Source organism: Bos mutus, chromosome 3, assembly GCF_027580195.1.
Source record: "Bos mutus isolate GX-2022 chromosome 3, NWIPB_WYAK_1.1, whole genome shotgun sequence".
NCBI classification, from domain to species: domain Eukaryota; kingdom Metazoa; phylum Chordata; class Mammalia; order Artiodactyla; family Bovidae; genus Bos; species Bos mutus.
In genome coordinates, this window is record NC_091619.1 from 15656371 (window position 1) to 15673745 (window position 17375).

The 17375-nt window shown below is 44.2% G+C and overlaps 1 protein-coding gene across 1 annotated transcript; it reads left to right on the forward strand.

The window, feature by feature from the left end:
- The first annotated feature begins 10882 nt into the window (after positions 1-10882).
- TCHH (trichohyalin) lies at positions 10883-16742 on the forward strand. Its single transcript, XM_070363421.1, has 4 exons — positions 10883-11020; positions 11614-13407; positions 13522-15282; positions 15349-16742. The coding sequence occupies exons 1-4, from the start codon at positions 10883-10885 to the stop codon at positions 15826-15828; spliced, it is 4173 nt and encodes a 1390-aa protein (XP_070219522.1). The 3' UTR covers positions 15829-16742.
- Positions 16743-17375: the final 633 nt, after the last annotated feature.

Here is a 17375-nt window from a genome sequence, read left to right on the forward strand (position 1 = left end):
CCTGGAGAAGGAAAAGGCTACCCACTCCAGTATTCTGGCCTGGAGAATTCCAAAGACTATACAGTCCATGGGGTCGCAAAGAGTCAGACACGACTGAGAGACTTTCCCTCACTCACTCTATAATGGCATACATGGGGAAAAAATCTAAAGGAGAGTGAATATATGTATATGTAAAACTGATTCACTTTGCTGTACACCTGAAACTAACACAACATTGTAAATCAACTGGAGTACAATTTAAAAATTGTTTTAATTTTGATTAGACTGATTTGATTATATGATGCTGAATGCAGAAGATTAGGCTAAAAGATGACAGATGCTTGGATTAAAAAGATGAGACTTCCTTCATGAATTATTGTCTACATATGGGCAAAACCAGTCCACTTAGCCTGCCTAGGCTGGTGCCCCAGGGAGTTTTCCTCACTGAAGCAAATTCTGCTTGTTCAAGTCTTCGTTTGAATAATAATAGCAGAGGAAGCTCAAAGTGACTCAGGTGGTACTCCTGGAATTCTTTTTAAGATATAGATATGAAACCAGTCCCTTGGCAAAAATAATTTCTTTTTCACAACCTTTGGTTTCAATATTCAAAAGAAATCACTGCCCAGCCCAAGGTAGGAAGAACTAGGATCTTCATTTTAATGTCACTGCTCTTGCCCTCCTCATCCTTACTCCCACCACTTGTGTCCTGACAATCCAGCCACCTATTCCATACACAGAGCAAGGTTTAAAAAATAATAAAATTGTGTCCTTTCTCCTATCAATGGTCCATTGAGACTTCTCTCACATACTCCTTTTCTACCCACCCTCTTCTTCCTAATCTGCCATCAAAAAGTGACTTCTTCTGGACTCTTATAGGATTATTTTCTGATCATGGAATTTTTATATCATCTTATGTATAACTATTTCAATTCAAGTATTCACTATTTCAGTCAACAAATACTTCCTGAGTACTTGCTTTATATAAAGCACTGGGAATACAGCAGCAAACAAAACAGATATGTAGGTTCACGGAAACTACATCCTACTATGTTCAACTCTTTCCTCAGTGAATTGATGGATGGATGGTTAAAACAAACGTCTCTCTATAAGGTCACTCCTTGAAAGGACCAAGGAGACACAGCCCTTTATCTCCACCATAGTGGAGAGTACTCTCCACGATAGTCGACAGCTCAGCCATCTTTTCTTAAAATATACTTTGCCCACTCCTATTCCCCAGCTTTCCTCACATTGCCTGTAATGCCTCCCACTTGACCTGCCTGATACCCACTCAACTTATGCTGAATAAGCCCCATCTCCTCCCAGAACCCCTCTCAAACTGATTCTTTAGCCAGCAGTGGTACCTTCCTTCTTTAACCTGTAGAATGCTTATGTATTATAATCAGACTTTACAATTACTTCATATTCTCTAAATGCCCAGGATGGTACCTTTGCCAGTGCTATAATGCTCCCTTTAACCTAGTGTAGTACCTTCCATTTAACAGGAAGTTCAGTGAAAGTTTTGATTAGCTGAATAGTAAGAGACTGTGGGGGGCTTTCTAGGTGGCATTAGTGGTAAAGAACCCACCTGCCAATGCAGGAAACATAAGTGACGCAGGTTCCAAAAGATCCCTTGGCGGAGCACACGGCAACCCACTCCAGTATTCTTGCCTGGAGAATCCCATGGACAGAGGAGTCTGACAGCTATGGTCCATATTCACAAAGAGTTGGACCTGACTGAAGCTACTTAGCACGCATGCACACAGACACTGTGGATATTCATGGGACAGGCTGGGGTATCTGAATCACAATCACTATTCTAGGACTTGTAGTCAGAGACATTCAAAAATGTACGCACCCTGGAATGTACAAAAGGGACCCCAAGATCTAATATTGAAATATACTGGCAATGAAAAAGAAGATTATATTAATGTCAGAAAAACTAACTTGTGCCCTATGAGAGGTTGTAACCTTTTCACGTTTATAACACCTATAGAGGAAGATCACTGCAGATGGTGACTGCAGCCATGAAATTAAAAGACACTTGCTCCTTGGAAGAAAAGCTATGACCAACCTAGACAGCATATTAAAAAGCAGAGACATTACTTTGCCAACAAAGGTCCATTTAGTCAAAGCTATGGTTTTTCCAGTAGTCACGTATGGATGTGAGAGTTGGACTATAAAGAAAGCTGAGTACAGAAGAATTGATGCTTTGGAACTGTGGTGTTGGAGAAGACTCTTGAAAATCCCTTGGACTGCACAAAGATCCAACAAGTCCATCCTGAAGGAAATCAGTCCTGAATATTCACTGGAAGGACTGATGCTAAAGCTGAAGCTCCAATACTTTGGCCATCTGATGTGAAGAGCTGACTCATTGGAAAAGACCCTGATGCTGGGAAGGATGGAGGACAAGAGGAGAAGGGAACAACAGAGGATGAGACGGTTGGATGGTATCACCAACTTAATGGACATGAGTTTGAGCAAGTTCCGGGAGTTGGTGATGGACAGGGAAGCTTGGTATGCTGCAGTCCATGAGGTCACAAAGAGTCGGACGCAACTGAGCAACTGAATTGATAGAGGAAGTGATTCAATTCAAAGACCCAAGTTGTGTTGCCAGAAGCACTTTTCTTGTAATTTGGGAAATGCTCTCAAACAATGTGGTTATAGATGAGACTTTATTGAAGAACCCTCAGCTGAAAGCTGACAGCAAGTCAGCTGAGCCCAGGGGTAGATGGAGCTTAGTCAGTCACGCAGAGAAGCAGCATCCACTCTCCATCTGCAGATAAGGAAAAGCCTCAAAGAAAAATACTTGAAAATTTCCAATTACATTTGACAGAATAGCTAAAAAGCTTATGTACAATCACTTTAGTGAGTTTTAAGGCTTTAAAACTTCATTTAGTTTCACTGCACTTAAAAAAAATCTCTGAATATTCTGTCAGGTGACCTTCCCTGGTGGCTTAAAGAATCCGGAGATTCTTTAGACGATAAAGAATCCACCTGCAAGGCAGAAGGCCCAGGTTTGATCCCTGGGTCAGGAAGATTCCCTGGGGAAGGGAATGGCTACCCACTCCAGTATACTTGCCTGGAGAACCCCATGGATAGAAGAGCCTGGTGGGCTACAGTCCGTGGGGTCACAAACAGTCAGACATGACTGAGCAATAAGCATGCATGCATTCTATCAGGTACAACATAAAATGAGTAAAGAAAATATACTCTTGTTTCTAGAAACATTGACTCCTAGGAGTTCTCCTATGTCTGCTCTTGTTTATCTTAGAATAAATTTTTAAATTTCTGATATTATTCTGCTTTTTATCTTCTCTTTGTTTCATCTCTTTTCTATCGGAATTAAACTTTTGTTTTTCTTTTTAATGTATTTATATTTTAAATAGGTAACACATTTACATGCTCAAATATCAAAATGTATAAGAAAATACACAGTAAAAAGACACTTCCCCACCTCTCTCCCTACAGGTAACCACTGTTATTGTTTTTTTGTATGTCCTTTGGAGAAAAATTTTTAGCATACAGTAGCTGCAAATACAAGCAAATATTACCTCATCTTTGGAATTAAACCTTTCATACCACAATATGTCCCACTCCATCGGGGCAGGGTTGGAGTACCTTCTGGGAGGAAGTGTCTTGCACCATGCCTGGCATAGAATTAGGGATGCTATTATATAGGAAGCACTCAGTAAATGCTTGTGGATCTAAAGAGGCTACTGCAGGAAGAACAGAGAAATGCACACACAGCCTGACTTCTGTTCCTCCACTAATGTTATGAACTCACTCAGATTCTCACTTAAAGCAAGGGGACAAGGACCTTACCTTGTGCCCCCCTCCCGAAGTCCCTTCAACCCAATCCTATTTCTCTACCAGAGTGGTTTTGAGTATGGGATGGAGAAAAGGAATTTTTTAAAGGAGAAGACACAAAGAAATGAGGAAAGGAAAACAACTAAAAAAAGGATGCAGGAGAGGAAGGGGAAGGTGGAATTCAGAGAAGCATGAGCCCCTTTGAAAGGGAAGGGTCAGATGAAACCCACTAAAAATTCTGATCATCACCTGAACCCCATTCCATCCCCATTCCATCACCATCCTTCTGTCAGACATAAGCTGTGATTCAGGACACTGAAACACTCGAGATTAGGACTCAATAAATTTATCATGACACAGTGATTACTGAACACCAGCACCTGGAGAAAACATTCCAAGCCAGACTGGCAGTGCCTGTGCTGACAGTGCTCTTTTCCACATCTGAGAGGCCATGACTTTTAGTCCCACGACCTAAGACATCTGCTGAGTGTGAAGCCTCAACTCCTAATCTCCTTTATGTTATGCTTTGCTGTCAGAAACAAAACCTCTCCCTCAAAATAATTTTTTAAGTTCTCTAGACTTATATCCTCTTATCTCATCCCAAAGAGTGACTTACCATTTTATCAGAAACACATCTAAGTCCCAGAATAGAGAATGTCATATAGTATCTCTGCCTTTGAGGAACTATGGCCCTTCTTTCACATGGTAGCTGTGAACGTTTTTATAACAGATATCAGAAAGTTTCCACAGTCCGATCAAAAACATCTGCTTCCTTCATGCAGAGTGTGTTCACCATATTACAAAAATTAAGTTTGTATTTCCCATTCAGTATGTCTTTTGACAAATTCCAAAGCTCTGTCCTGCTGGTTAAGACAAAGATACAATTCTGCAATCTATGGCCAGCATGATGACAAAGAAAGCCAGGAACCCTCCGCTCCTCTGGGTGCCATCAGGAGTGGGCCCAAGGTGGAAGTGCTCTCTCTGGGCACTCACACCCCGTCACCATGTAAGGCATGATGTAAGATGAAAGCATCTGCTGACTCTCAGAGGTGTAATTATCACCAGGGTGGGGGTATAATTAAAGTACGGATAATTTACCTTGAAGAAGATAAAAATTAAGAATTATTAACGATCATAATTAGCCCTGTTATATCTAAGAATCACAAAATGCTTTACAAGCTGTAATTACCACAGCTCCCCCTCTGAGGAAGGGATTCATATCAGCTCCTTGTTTAACAGGGGGTGAAGTGATGGGCACGGGGGGAAGGCCGAAAGGGGTGGCGTAATGCTTCTCTGTCATCTGTCCTGTAAAGTGGCGAAACTTGAGAGAGGCCCCAGAAGGGCTGACTCCCATTATGGTATATGCCCTCATCCCCAAGCCACCACCCCAACTGCCAGAACTCCATCTCAAATCAAGCCACTCATCTCATTCTGACTTGCTGGCCATTTAAACTGCTGTAATGCAATAAAACTGTTCCATATCAGCCAGGATTTTACTAAACACTTAGAGGAAATAATAGATACTGCATTGCCTTCAAGGAACTTAAAACCTAATGAAGAAGACAAAACAAGCACCCATTAAATTAGAGAAAAGTATGGAAATTACACATTAACTAGTGCTAGGTTATATGATGCTGACTAAGCATGCTCTGGAAAAAATTTTCAATTGTAAGATCATTATGTATAAAGGTCAAGCAAGGTTTTGGGAGTAGATGGAACTTGTGTGGGGCCTCAAAGAAAATATATTAGGTTTTGGACTGGCAGAGGTGGGGTTCCAGGGGATAGGTCATTGAATAAAAAGAAACAACAGGAAAATTTGAAAGGTTTAACATATAATTTTAAAGAAAAAGTCTTCACTGAAAAAATGTTTATAGAACTTACCAATGAAACTTACTTTCTTTAAAGCCATCTAAAATTATCCTACTTAGATATTTTCCCAGAATCCACATCATGGCTCACACTGGGTTTTGGAGACGCCCATTAGACTGAGGATGACAGTAGAATTTTCACTGTTTTACCTAAATTTTCATTTTGGTGATTTCTCCAATAAGGCCAAGACAGAACTTGGTTCTGCTAGAATGCCACAGAATGTCAAATACATTATCTACTTTTTCTGGGTTGAGAAAATGGGTTCTGTGGTCTCTATCTCTGGAAAAACCTAAGACCATCTCAGTTCTCTGTCTGTTACTCCAACAGAGCTCCACATCCAAAGATTTTAGCATAGATGAGGCTTCGTGATTGATCTAATAATTATAAAGCATCTGAGTGATATAAGTTTATAATCTCTTTTCAATTCTTCTTAAAGAGTTCAAATCTCAAAGCCAAGAAACAGTACAACACTGCAGCTGCGCTCTGAACTTACCATCATTAACCCTTGATAAAAAGGAACATTTTTGCAGAACTGAGCACAGGCACTTGGATCATTCTTGGGCCAGTCACTGACATTCTCTGACCTCTCAGTCTCCAGTCTATAAAATAAATATAAAGAGACTTTTTGCCTACAAAGAATATAGAGATCTTCAGGTGATTTAAAAAATTTTTTAATGAATCACAATGAGTGACATTGCCACATTTCAAGGATTCCAAGTTGGTCTTTAAAAAAAAATAAAATGAATGAATAAGTTAGGAATTGATAATTTTCTACATTCTCTGACATTTACCAACCTTTTAAGGAATGAGAAAGCAAAGAAAATCATTTCCTATCTAAGCATTATGTCAGGAGGTCCTTTTAAAATAATATTGTAAACTAATGACACTCTTAAATACAAGAACATTATATAACAATGAGGATCACTTCATTAGAATATCAAATTTGATTTTACAATTTAGCGTTTGAACCTGTTTACAGTGTTTCTGATAATGGACTGAGAACAGCAAGGAAGAGAGGCTAGTTCTCTTAGGTGTGTTCAGGTTTTTAAATATTTTCTCTCACATTGTACTGACTTTAAACAAAGTAGGTAAGAGAGCCACTGAACTGAGAAGGGAATGGCAATCCACTCCAGTATGCTTTCCTGGAGAATCCCATGGACAGAGGAGCCTGGAAGGCTATGGTCCATGGGGTCGAAAAGAGTCGGACTGAGTGACTGAACTGAACTGAAGAGAGCCACCACTGAATTTAAGATTTAGATTCATTCAGAGTGGTGAAGAGTTTTTTCTGTTACTGTGAATACAATTGCAACAACTTTCTCAAGGATGTTCAGAAGCATCTTCCTTTTGGGTTTGCTTCTATATTTGTTTCTTCTTGTTCAACTATTTTAGATGATTGATGTGTGAGTTGCTCAGTCATGTCCGACTCTTTGCAACCCCACAGAAGATAGCCCACCAGGCTCCTCTGTCTATGCGATTCTCCAGGCAAGAATACTGGAGTGGATCAAACCCGGGTCTCTTGCATTGCAAGCAGATTCTTTACCATCTGAGCTACAGGAAAGATCCACTAGATGATTAATATTTTCCCTTTATTCTCTTAGAACCTAATAAATGTCCAGTCCTTTTTTGAGTGTATTGACTATAGAAGTGTAATGAAATCATACAAATGCATCCCACCACCTGGGCTGAGGTCCCGTAACAGATCACACAAGCAGATAAAAACAGAATCAGACATAAGGCAAGGTTTGTCAAGGGAACTCCTTGAAAGACACCCATAAAAAGGGCTATTACCCTCTGTGAGATACAGAGGTTCTGTGATGGTTTGTGGTTACAGTGTATATAGTGCTCATGATGATTCCATCTTAGAATTCAAAGATTAAGAGAACTCTGCTGCTGCTGCTGCTAAGTCACGTCAGTCGTGTCCGACTCTGTGCGACCCCATAGATGGAAGCCCACCAGGCTCCTCTGTCCCTGGGATTCTCCAGGCAAGAACACTGGAGTGGGTTGCCATTTCCTTCTCCAATGCATGAAAGTGAAAAGTGAAAGTGAAGTTGCTCAGTCGTGTCCAACTCTTAGCGGCCCCATGGACTGTAGCCTATCAGGCTCCTCCATCCATGGGATTTCCCAGGCAAGAGTACTGGAGTGGGGTGCCACTGCCTTCTCCGAAAAGAACTCTATAAAACCCTAAATAGAAGTCAAAAAGAGATATCTTCATTCTTCACTAAGGAGCTGCTACAGCAAGTTTGCTGAGTCCAAGAAGTGGTGACAGTTCTAAGAGAACCTTTAGATCACAGACATTGATGCTGAAGTCCTTAAGGATGAAAAATTGAACCAGGCTTACAACTGTCTTCCCATTGCCAATCAATTCCACTTTCCTCTTCACCCCACTTCCAGGATAGCAACAAGGGAAGGGATGAATTGAATTCAAGATCACTATCATTCAGACCAACTTGAACATTAAAATACAGCCATCAGGACTCAGGTCCCAAATCTTCATATCCCATTGGAGGATCCTACAAAGTCTCATCAAAATTCAAAAAACCTATACTTGCCTCTGTTGGACAAAGGAAGAGAGAGAAATGCCAAAAACCACTGAATCATTTAATAGTCTCCATAAACCTATTACAAACCAAAGTTTCATACTGTCTGAAATGTAAGGGTGAGAGTCAACCAGGGATAAAATTCAGGTTCTTACAATAAAACAATGCTGATATTTGCAAATGATCGCCAGAGTTGAGAAACCCCTGACAAACATAATGGGTCAGAATGACTGATTACCTTAATGTGCTTCCACGAGAGCCAGACTTAAGTGTTTAGGTGTCATAATCATCAGTAACTGGGGCTGAACAAGATGACTATATCTACAATAATGCATTACACCAGCTCTTTTCCTCCAGGGGCATCAATATGCTAATGAAAACAGAAATGAGCAAATTTCATTTAGATAGAATATCACTAATAATAACATTTCACAGATTTAAAGTTCTCTTATGAACAATTTGATGAAAACATATTTTTAAGTACCCTTAAAAATTATTTACTAAGGACATGATCTCCAATCTGTAGGAAAATCATAAGACTAAAGAATATAGATGCAAATGTTTTCCCACCAGCATTTTTAGAGAAGAAATTAAAACTAGTTCCTTACAAACTCTTGTTGACCTGGAATGGTCTCAGGCAGTTCCCCATGGACTGTCATATCCCGGAAAGAAATCATCTGGGTCTCATTAGTTTATGCCAAAATTTCTGTTTAACCTCAGCCTAGAATTTATATCTTTTATAAAGTAAATGGTTTACAGGTCACTACTTTGTAATGAAATTGCAATTAACTAAGATTCTGAACATGAATTTATTTAATTTTAACAATTAAGGAAAAATAGAGATTCTGCCAAATATTCTATCCTTTCATGTTAGGTGGAGCCAGTACTCTGTCAGGAAGAAAGGTCTGTGAACCTCGTGCCAAAGAGCTACGTGAGCAAACAGCAAGATAAACAAGTCATTCGTGGAGACAGAGGTGGAGCTGGGCTTGGTTAGAAATGAATCAGGCCATCCCACAGAGTGGGTGTCTCCTTTCTAAGTTGTTCTTCAGGGCACAATTAAAACCTCTATAAAAGGCCCAGCTCCCAGCTGTTCAGTACACCTGCCAGCAGTGTCAGCGAGCACTTGACCTCTTCCTCTGGTGAAGTGGGTAAGTCCCATTCGGTGGGATCATGTTCTTCTGTACGATTCTTCATTTTCCAGATGTTGTAGATGTTGGGGGGGGTTAAGGAGGGTCTATGTGACAGTTAGCATCAGTATCTTACAGATATACCTGCTCCTACTGCTGCTAAGTCACTTTAGTCGTGTCCGACTCTGTGCGACCCCATAGACAGCAGCCCACTAGGCTCCCCCATCCCTGGGATTCTCCAGGCAAGAACACTGGAGTGGGTTGCCATTTCCTTCTCCAATGCATGAAAGGGAAAAGTGAAAGTGAAGTTGCTCAGTTGTGCCTGACTCTTAGTGACCCCATGGACTGCAGCCTACCAGGCTCCTCCGTCCATGGGAGGAGGAGATATACCGACAGATATACCTAATTCCTACTAACTCCATGCCATCTTTCTATGGAGCACTTAACTCTATAGGTTTGTTTGGACATTAGGGGTTGGAGGATGGTCATATATGACTGATGTGGCTCATCTTCCTAAAAAAAGTTTGCCAGCCCTCAGTTCTCCTCTTTATATTGCTTCTACCCAATATGGACTATGCTCATGTGGTTATGGTACCTGAGGTATTGAAGTTGAGAAGCAACTAAAGAAGCCAGCTTTCCAGGTTCAGTCTGACTCATCAAATCTGGCAGCCAATCAGAAAGCACCTAACAGAAACTTACAATGATTGAATACTTGTAATACATAAGAATTAAGGCTAATAATATGAACTTTGTTTTCTGCATTGATATATCTAAATATTACAATACCACCTTTGACTAGGAAGTAGTACTTAAGAGCTGGTGACTTACAAATTATACTTCTAGATCTCTAAAGGACTATATACAGTTAGGAACTAATCCACATCCCCTTTTTATTGTTCCAGTTTTGCTGCTACAATTAGGTTTACTTATCCATTTTAAGATCCTTCACTTTTTGGTTTTCACGTAGCCGCTTTGCTCAGTCTTAGAGGAAAATTCTTGAGTAGCAACCTATCAAATCTAAATATCTACAATCTTCAGTCTGATTTGAAAAACACTAGGGAATAGGAAGAAAGAGAAAGGATATGGATAATACAAACTGGGTAGAAAATCAAAAGCTAACTACAGGATAGCCTGAGATGCGTGCCTGGCTTGAAATTTTTCAGAATCTCTTCCCTTTTATAAGCACTACATGAAAGTGAATGTCAGTCAGTCGTGTCCAAAGCCTTGTGATCCCATGAACTGTAGCCTGACTGGCTCCTTTTCCATGTAACTCTCCAGGCAAGAGTACTGGAATGGGTTGCCATTTCCTTCTCCAGGGGATCTTCCCCACCCAGGGATCGAACCAGGGTCTCCTGTGTTGCAGGCAGATTCTTTACCAACTGAGCCATATTCAAAGATTTTAAAATGCTTTGAAAGTCCCAGTTGAAAATACTTTGGTAAAGTCAAATTATTTAGGGATCTGCCTGAAACTGTGGAGAAAGCCTCCCCAAGATCAGAAACAGAGTTTTATTCTGAATCCAATTTTATTGTTCTAGGTTTACTTGAATTTGAAGGAAGAAAAAAATGTCTCCACTTCTGAGAAGCATCTTTAATATCACTAAAATTTTCAATCAATATGCCTCACATGATTGTGATGGGACAACACTAAGCAAGAAAGACCTGAAGAATCTACTTGAGAGGGAATTTGGAGATATCCTTCGGGTAAGAAATAACAAGAAAAGGAAATTTCTCTACTGATTTAGAGCTATGAAATTTCTTCTCAGGAGAGACCAGAGCAAGGAATGGTGACTTTATATTCATTTATAGCCATGACAGTTCTACACCATATTCCCCATTCATGTCTGAGTCTGAAGGTAATTAATTAGTTACTTAATTATTTAATCAGGCTCTTCTCTAGTAAAATGGCATTTCTGCAAATGTTTTGTTCTGTTTTCAAACATGGGATAAAAATCAAATCAGCATACTGGCTATTTCAGACAGAAATGGCTGCTGCAAATCTTCATACATTTCCACTGCTTTCTCTCTTGAGGATGAATTCATTCTTATTTATCCAGCTATAACTTGTATTCTTTTGATCAGCATTAAATTATAAGACGCAAAAATTTCCAATGAATGTATGCTTTAAAATTAGGTTGTTCACGTTTTACATGCGGACAAGACTCCATACAACTGAGTGTTTCTCTAATTGTTCTTAATGTCTTTTGAGTACCAACATATTATAAAATATGCAGTGTGTGTGTGGAAGTTTACTACCTGTAAATAGTACATTGTAAAAGTTTTGATTTCTTTTTCAGAGACCACACGACCCAGAAACGGTAGACCTGGTCCTGGAACTTCAGGATCGCGACCGTGACGGGCTAATCGATTTCCATGAATTCCTCGCGATCGTTTTCAAAGTGGCTGCAGCTTGTTATTATGCTCTCGGCCAGGCCTCGGGGCTAAATGAGAAGGAAGCCAAGTGTGAGGGAAAGGGAAACCCGTTACAAGATCGCAGGAGGGAAGACCAAAGGAGATTCGAGCCCCAAAACAGACAACAAGAAGAACGCAGGCTGAAGAGGCAGGAACTGGAGGAGCTCGCTGAGGAAGAGGAGCTGAGGGAGCAGCAAGTAAGACGTGAGCAGAGGCTGCAAAGGAGAAAACAAGAAGAGTGTGGTGAGGAGGAAGAGCTGCAGCAAAGGCCCAAGGGTCGGGAGCCAGAGGAGCTTCTGAGCCGAGAGCAAAGTTTCGAGAGGCAGGAGCAACGGGAACGACAGCGCCTCCAGGTGGAACAGCAACAGCGGCAAAGAGGAGAGCTGCGGGAGCGCCAGGAAGAAGTGCAGCTCCAAAGGCGGGAGACTCAGGAGCTCCAGAGGGAGCGTCTGGAGGAGGAGCAGCAACTGCAAAAGCAGAGGCGCGGGCGCGAGGAGCGGCTCTTGGAGCAGGAGAGGCGGGAGCAGGAGCTGCGGCGCAAGGAGCAGGAGCTGCTCGAGAGACAGCAGGAGCAGCAGATCCGCGAGGAGGTGCAGAGCCTTCAAGAAGACCAGGAGAGGCAACGACGCAAGGAAGAGCAGCGCTACGACCAAAACTGGAAGTGGCAACTAGAGGAGGAAAGCCAGAGACGCCGCTACACACTGTACGCCAAGCCAGCTCAACGGGAGCAGGTGAGGGAGGAAGGGCAGCTGCGGCTTGAAGAGGAGCAGCTGCAGCGGGAGAAGAGGCGCCAGGAGCGAGAAAGGCAGTATCGGGAAGTGGAGCTGCAGAGGGAGGAAGAGCGACTAAAGCAGGAGGAGGAGCAGGTGCAGAGAGAGGAGCAGCTTCAGAGAGAGAAACGCGAGAAGAGGCGCCAGGAGCCCCAGAAGCAGTATCTAGAGAAAGTGGAGCTGCAGGAGGAGGAGCAGCTGCAGAGAGAGGTACGAGAGAAGAGGCGCCAGGAGCGCGAGAGGCAGTACCTCGAGAAGGAGGAGCTGCAGCGGCAGGAAGAGCGATTGCAGAGAGAGAAGGAGCAGCTGCTGAGGGAGGAACGCGAGAAGAGGCGCCAGGAGCGCGAGAGGCAGTATCTAGAGAAAGTGGAGCTGCAGGAAGAGGAGCAGCTGCAGAGAGAGGAACACCAGAAGAGGCGCCAGGAGCGTGAGAGGCAGTATCTCGAGAAGGAGGAGCTGCAGCGGCAGGAAGAGCGACTGCAGAGAGAGAAGGAGCAGCTGCAGAGAGAGGAACGCGAGAAGAGGCGCCAGGTGCTCGAGAGGAAGTATCTCGAGGAGGAGGAGCTGCAGCGGGAGGAAGACCGACTGCTGAGAGAGAAGCAGCTGCTGAGAGAGGAACGTGAGAAGAGGCTTCAGGGGCGCGAGAGACAGTATCTAGAGAAGGTGGAGCTGCAGCGGGAAGAGGAGCAGCTGCAGAGAGAGAAGAGGCGCCAAGAGCGGGAAACACAATATCGGGAAGAGGAGCTGCTGCGGGAGGAAGAGCGACTGCACAGAGAGGAGCAGCAGCTGCAGAGAGAGGAATGTGAGAAAAGGAGGCGCCAGGAGCTCGAGAGACAGCTAGAGGAGGAGGAGCTGCAGCGCCTGGACAGGAAGAGGCAATTCCGGGATGAGGATCAGCACCAAAATGAAGTTCGTAATAACAGGGTTTACGCCAAACACCGAGAGAACAAAGAAAAGAGCTGGCCACTGGATGATTCCCGGGTGCAGCAGAGTCAATTCCAGCAGGATCGGCGCCCCCTGCAGGATGAACAAGAAGAGAAAAGAGAACGCGAACAAGAGAGGAGGAGCCGGCAAAAGCGTGACAGGCAATTCCCAGCTGAACAACTGCTGGAGCGAGAGCAGCAAAAGGAAACCGAAAGGCGAGATAGGAAATTCCGAGAGGAAGAACAGCTGCTGAAAGGGGAAAGAGAGGAGAAAATACGCTATCTGGAAGAAGACAGAAAGTTCCGCCGCCTGGAAGGCGAGCAACAGCTACGCCAGGAGCGAGATAGAAAATTCCGCGAGGAAGAACAACTGAGCCGCCAGGAACGAGACAGAAAATTCCGTGAGGAAGAGCATCTCCTGCAGGAAAGGGAAGAACAGCTGCGCCGCCAGGAACGCGACAGAAAGTTCCGCGAAGAGGAACAGCAGCTGCGCCTCCTGGAACGCGAGCAACAGCTACGCCAAGAACGAAACAGAAAATTCCGCGAAGAACAGCTCCTGAGAGAAAGGGAAGAACAGCTGCGCCGCCAGGAACGCGACAGAAAGTTCCGTGAGGAGGAACAGCTCCTGCAGGAAAGAAAAGAACTGCGCCGTCAGGAACGCGACAGAAAGTTCCGTGAGGAGGAACAGCTCCTGCAAGAACGGGAAGAACAGCTGCGCCGCCAGGAGCGCGACAGAAAGTTCCGTGAGGAGGAACAGCTCCTGCAGGAAAGAGAAGAACTGCGCCGCCAGGAGCGCGACAGAAAGTTCCGTGAGGAGGAACAGCTCCTGCAGGAAAGAGAACTGCGCCGCCAGGAGCGCGAGCCACAACTTCGCCAGGAACGCGACAGAAAGTTCCATGAGGAGGAACAGCTCCTGCAGGAAAGGGAACAACAGTTGCGCCGCCAGGAACGCGACAGAAAGTTCCGTGAGGAGGAACAGCTCCTGCAAGAAAAGGAAAAGCTGCGCCGCCAGGAGCGCGACAGAAAGTTCCGTGAGGAGGAACAGCTCCTGCAAGAAAGGGAAGAACAGCTGCGCCGCCAGGAGCGCGACAGAAAGTTCCGTGAGGAAGAACAGCTCCTGCAGCAAAGAGAAGAACTGCGCCGCCAGGAGCGCGAGCCACAACTTCGCCGGGAACGTGACAGAACGTTCCGTGAGGAGGAACAGCTCCTGCAAGAACGGGAAGAACAGCTGCGCCGCCAGGAGCGCGACAGAAAGTTCCGTGAGGAGGAACAGCTCCTGCAGGAAAGAGAACTGCGCCGCCAGGAGCGCGAGCCACAACTTCGCCAGGAACGCGACAGAAAGTTCCGTGAGGAGGAACAGCTCCTGCAAGAAAAGGAAAAGCTGCGCCGCCAGGAGCGCGACAGAAAGTTCCGTGAGGAGGAACAGCTCCTGCAAGAAAGGGAAGAACAGCTGCGCCGCCAGGAGCGCGACAGAAAGTTCCGTGAGGAAGAACAGCTCCTGCAGCAAAGAGAAGAACTGCGCCGCCAGGAGCGCGAGCCACAACTTCGCCGGGAACGTGACAGAACGTTCCGTGAGGAGGAACAGCTCCTGCAAGAACGGGAAGAACAGCTGCGCCGCCAGGAGCGCGACAGAAAGTTCCGTGAGGAAGAACAGCTCCTGCAGCAAAGAGAAGGACTGCGCCGCCAGGAGCGCGAGCCACAACTTCGCCAGGAGCGCGACAGAAAGTTCCGTGAGGAAGAACAACTCCTGCAGCAGAGAGAAGAACTGCGCAGCCAGGAGCGCGACAGAAAGTTCCAAGAAGAAGAACAGCTCCTCAGAGAAAGGGAAGAACAGCAGCTGCGCCGTCAGGAACTTGAGGGGGTCTTCTCCCAGGAGGAACAACTGAGGCGCGCCGAGCAAGAGGAAGAACAGCGACGTCAGAGGCAGAGAGACAGGAAGTTCCTCGAGGAAGAGCAGAGCCTCCAGCGCGAGCGAGAGGAAGAGAAGCGCCGCGTCCAGGAGCAGGACAGAAAGTTCCTCGAGCAAGAAGAGCAGCTGCACCGCGAGGAGCAGGAAGAGCTGAGGCGCCGGCAGCAGCTAGACCAGCAGTACCGGGCGGAGGAGCAGTTTGCTAGGGAGGAGAAGAGGCGTCGTCAGGAACAAGAATTGAGGCAAGAAGAGCAGAGACGCCGCCAGGAGCAGGAGAGGAAATTCCGGGAAGAAGAACAGCTCCGCCGCCAGCAGCAGGAGGAGCAGAGGCTTCGCCAAGAGCGCGACGTGCAGCAGAGCCGCCGCCAAGTGTGGGAGGAAGACAAGGGCCGCCGGCAGGTCCTGGAGGCTGGCAAGCGGCAGTTTGCCAGTGCCCCAGTGCGCTCCAGTCCGCTCTACGAGTACATCCAAGAGCAGAGATCCCAGTACCGCCCTTAAAGAGATGCTGCCAAATCCCGACACCTGCCGAAGCTTCGAGCAAAGGAAAATGAGAATCACTGAGTACCAAATGACTCTGGTTGTGGGAAAACTCTGGTGTTAGAATAACTCTTTTTTACAAAATCTTAATCTGTACTTTTTCATGTGCTTTGTACTTCTGCCTTTTATTCTTTCTTAAATAGTTCTTTAGGATGTCTTTGCTCTTTGGTGCAGATGTGGTGTGCATTTTTAAAAACCATAAAAGCCATTTAATTTGTTTAAGGAATTTTGTTTGGGGAACACGTTCATTCATTGCTTTCAGAAGTAACAAAGATAGTATGTCCATTTGAGATTCAAAAGAATGGGTCAGCTTTTTTATTGACCCATCTTGTAGAGAGCTCAGATATTTTTTATGTTCAAGTTGATATTTCTTTCTGGGCCTAAATTATGTTAATATTTATCTCCAAATAGCGTCCCACTTTTTGTGGCATAATTAGCACAGATTCTGCAAGGGGACTGAATTTTTTCAAAAACCCCTGAATAGTGCAGGAGGAATGGCTTCTCCAGAAAGAGTCACTGAATTCAGCCCATAATTGGAAGAAATATCTATAAGACTTGGAATTAGATTTCTTTTACATTTAACTCCATAAATACTTAAAATATCATGAAGCAAAAGCAAGGTGTTTCTCAAACAACTCCAGAGCTCAAACTTTAAAACCATGTCTGCTGTAGTCTGTAGCATTCAGTTCCTTTCCCCCAGTGTTGGATGAGCTTGAGAATATTACTGCCTTTGTTAATTTTAGCTGAGAAGGGACCTGCTCAGGATCCTGTAAACATCTGTCTTGCTCTAGAGCCAACAAGAGATCACAGAGCATTTGGGGGTGGGGAAAAGGGAAGTTTTGTGGACAGAAGGGCAAGTCCCTAGAGGCCCTTTGACAAGCCCTGTCAGCCCACAATCCTTTGAGCCCTACTGATACTACCTTGGAGACATGTTAAAATTATTGGACTGTGTAAAAAATAATAATAATAAATATTTTGGCAATTATTTTTGTCTGTTTTAACTGTGCATCAAACCATAACTCAAGATTTAATGGTCTGGGAACTGACGTAACTTTCCAGTCATTTAAGGGTTTTGTTTACTATTAATTGATGTCTAGTTGTGAAAAAAAAAAAAAAAAACCTCTATTCTCCACAACCATTTTTTTGACTATTAGAGTGAATGCTATATTATTTCCACCAAGTTAGGATTCTTTTTCCAAGTATTTTTATTCTTGACTCTGCAGCTGTCTTTGTCCTTTTAAAATGGAGCAGGGCCCTATGGCCCTTCCCCCCGCCCCACCCCCATGTCCTGCCTTTTGCTTGTGGAAAACTTTGGTCAAAGAAGTTTAATCAGAGAAATGAGAACACATAGAAACAAAGGACAACAGTCAAAGGAGACCAAATAATAATAAGGTAGTTATTAGGTGAGTTTTCATTCCAAGCCAAAGAAAGGCAATGCCAAAGAATGTTCAGACTACCGCACAATTGCACTCATCTCACATGCCAGCAAAGTAATGCTCAAAATTCTC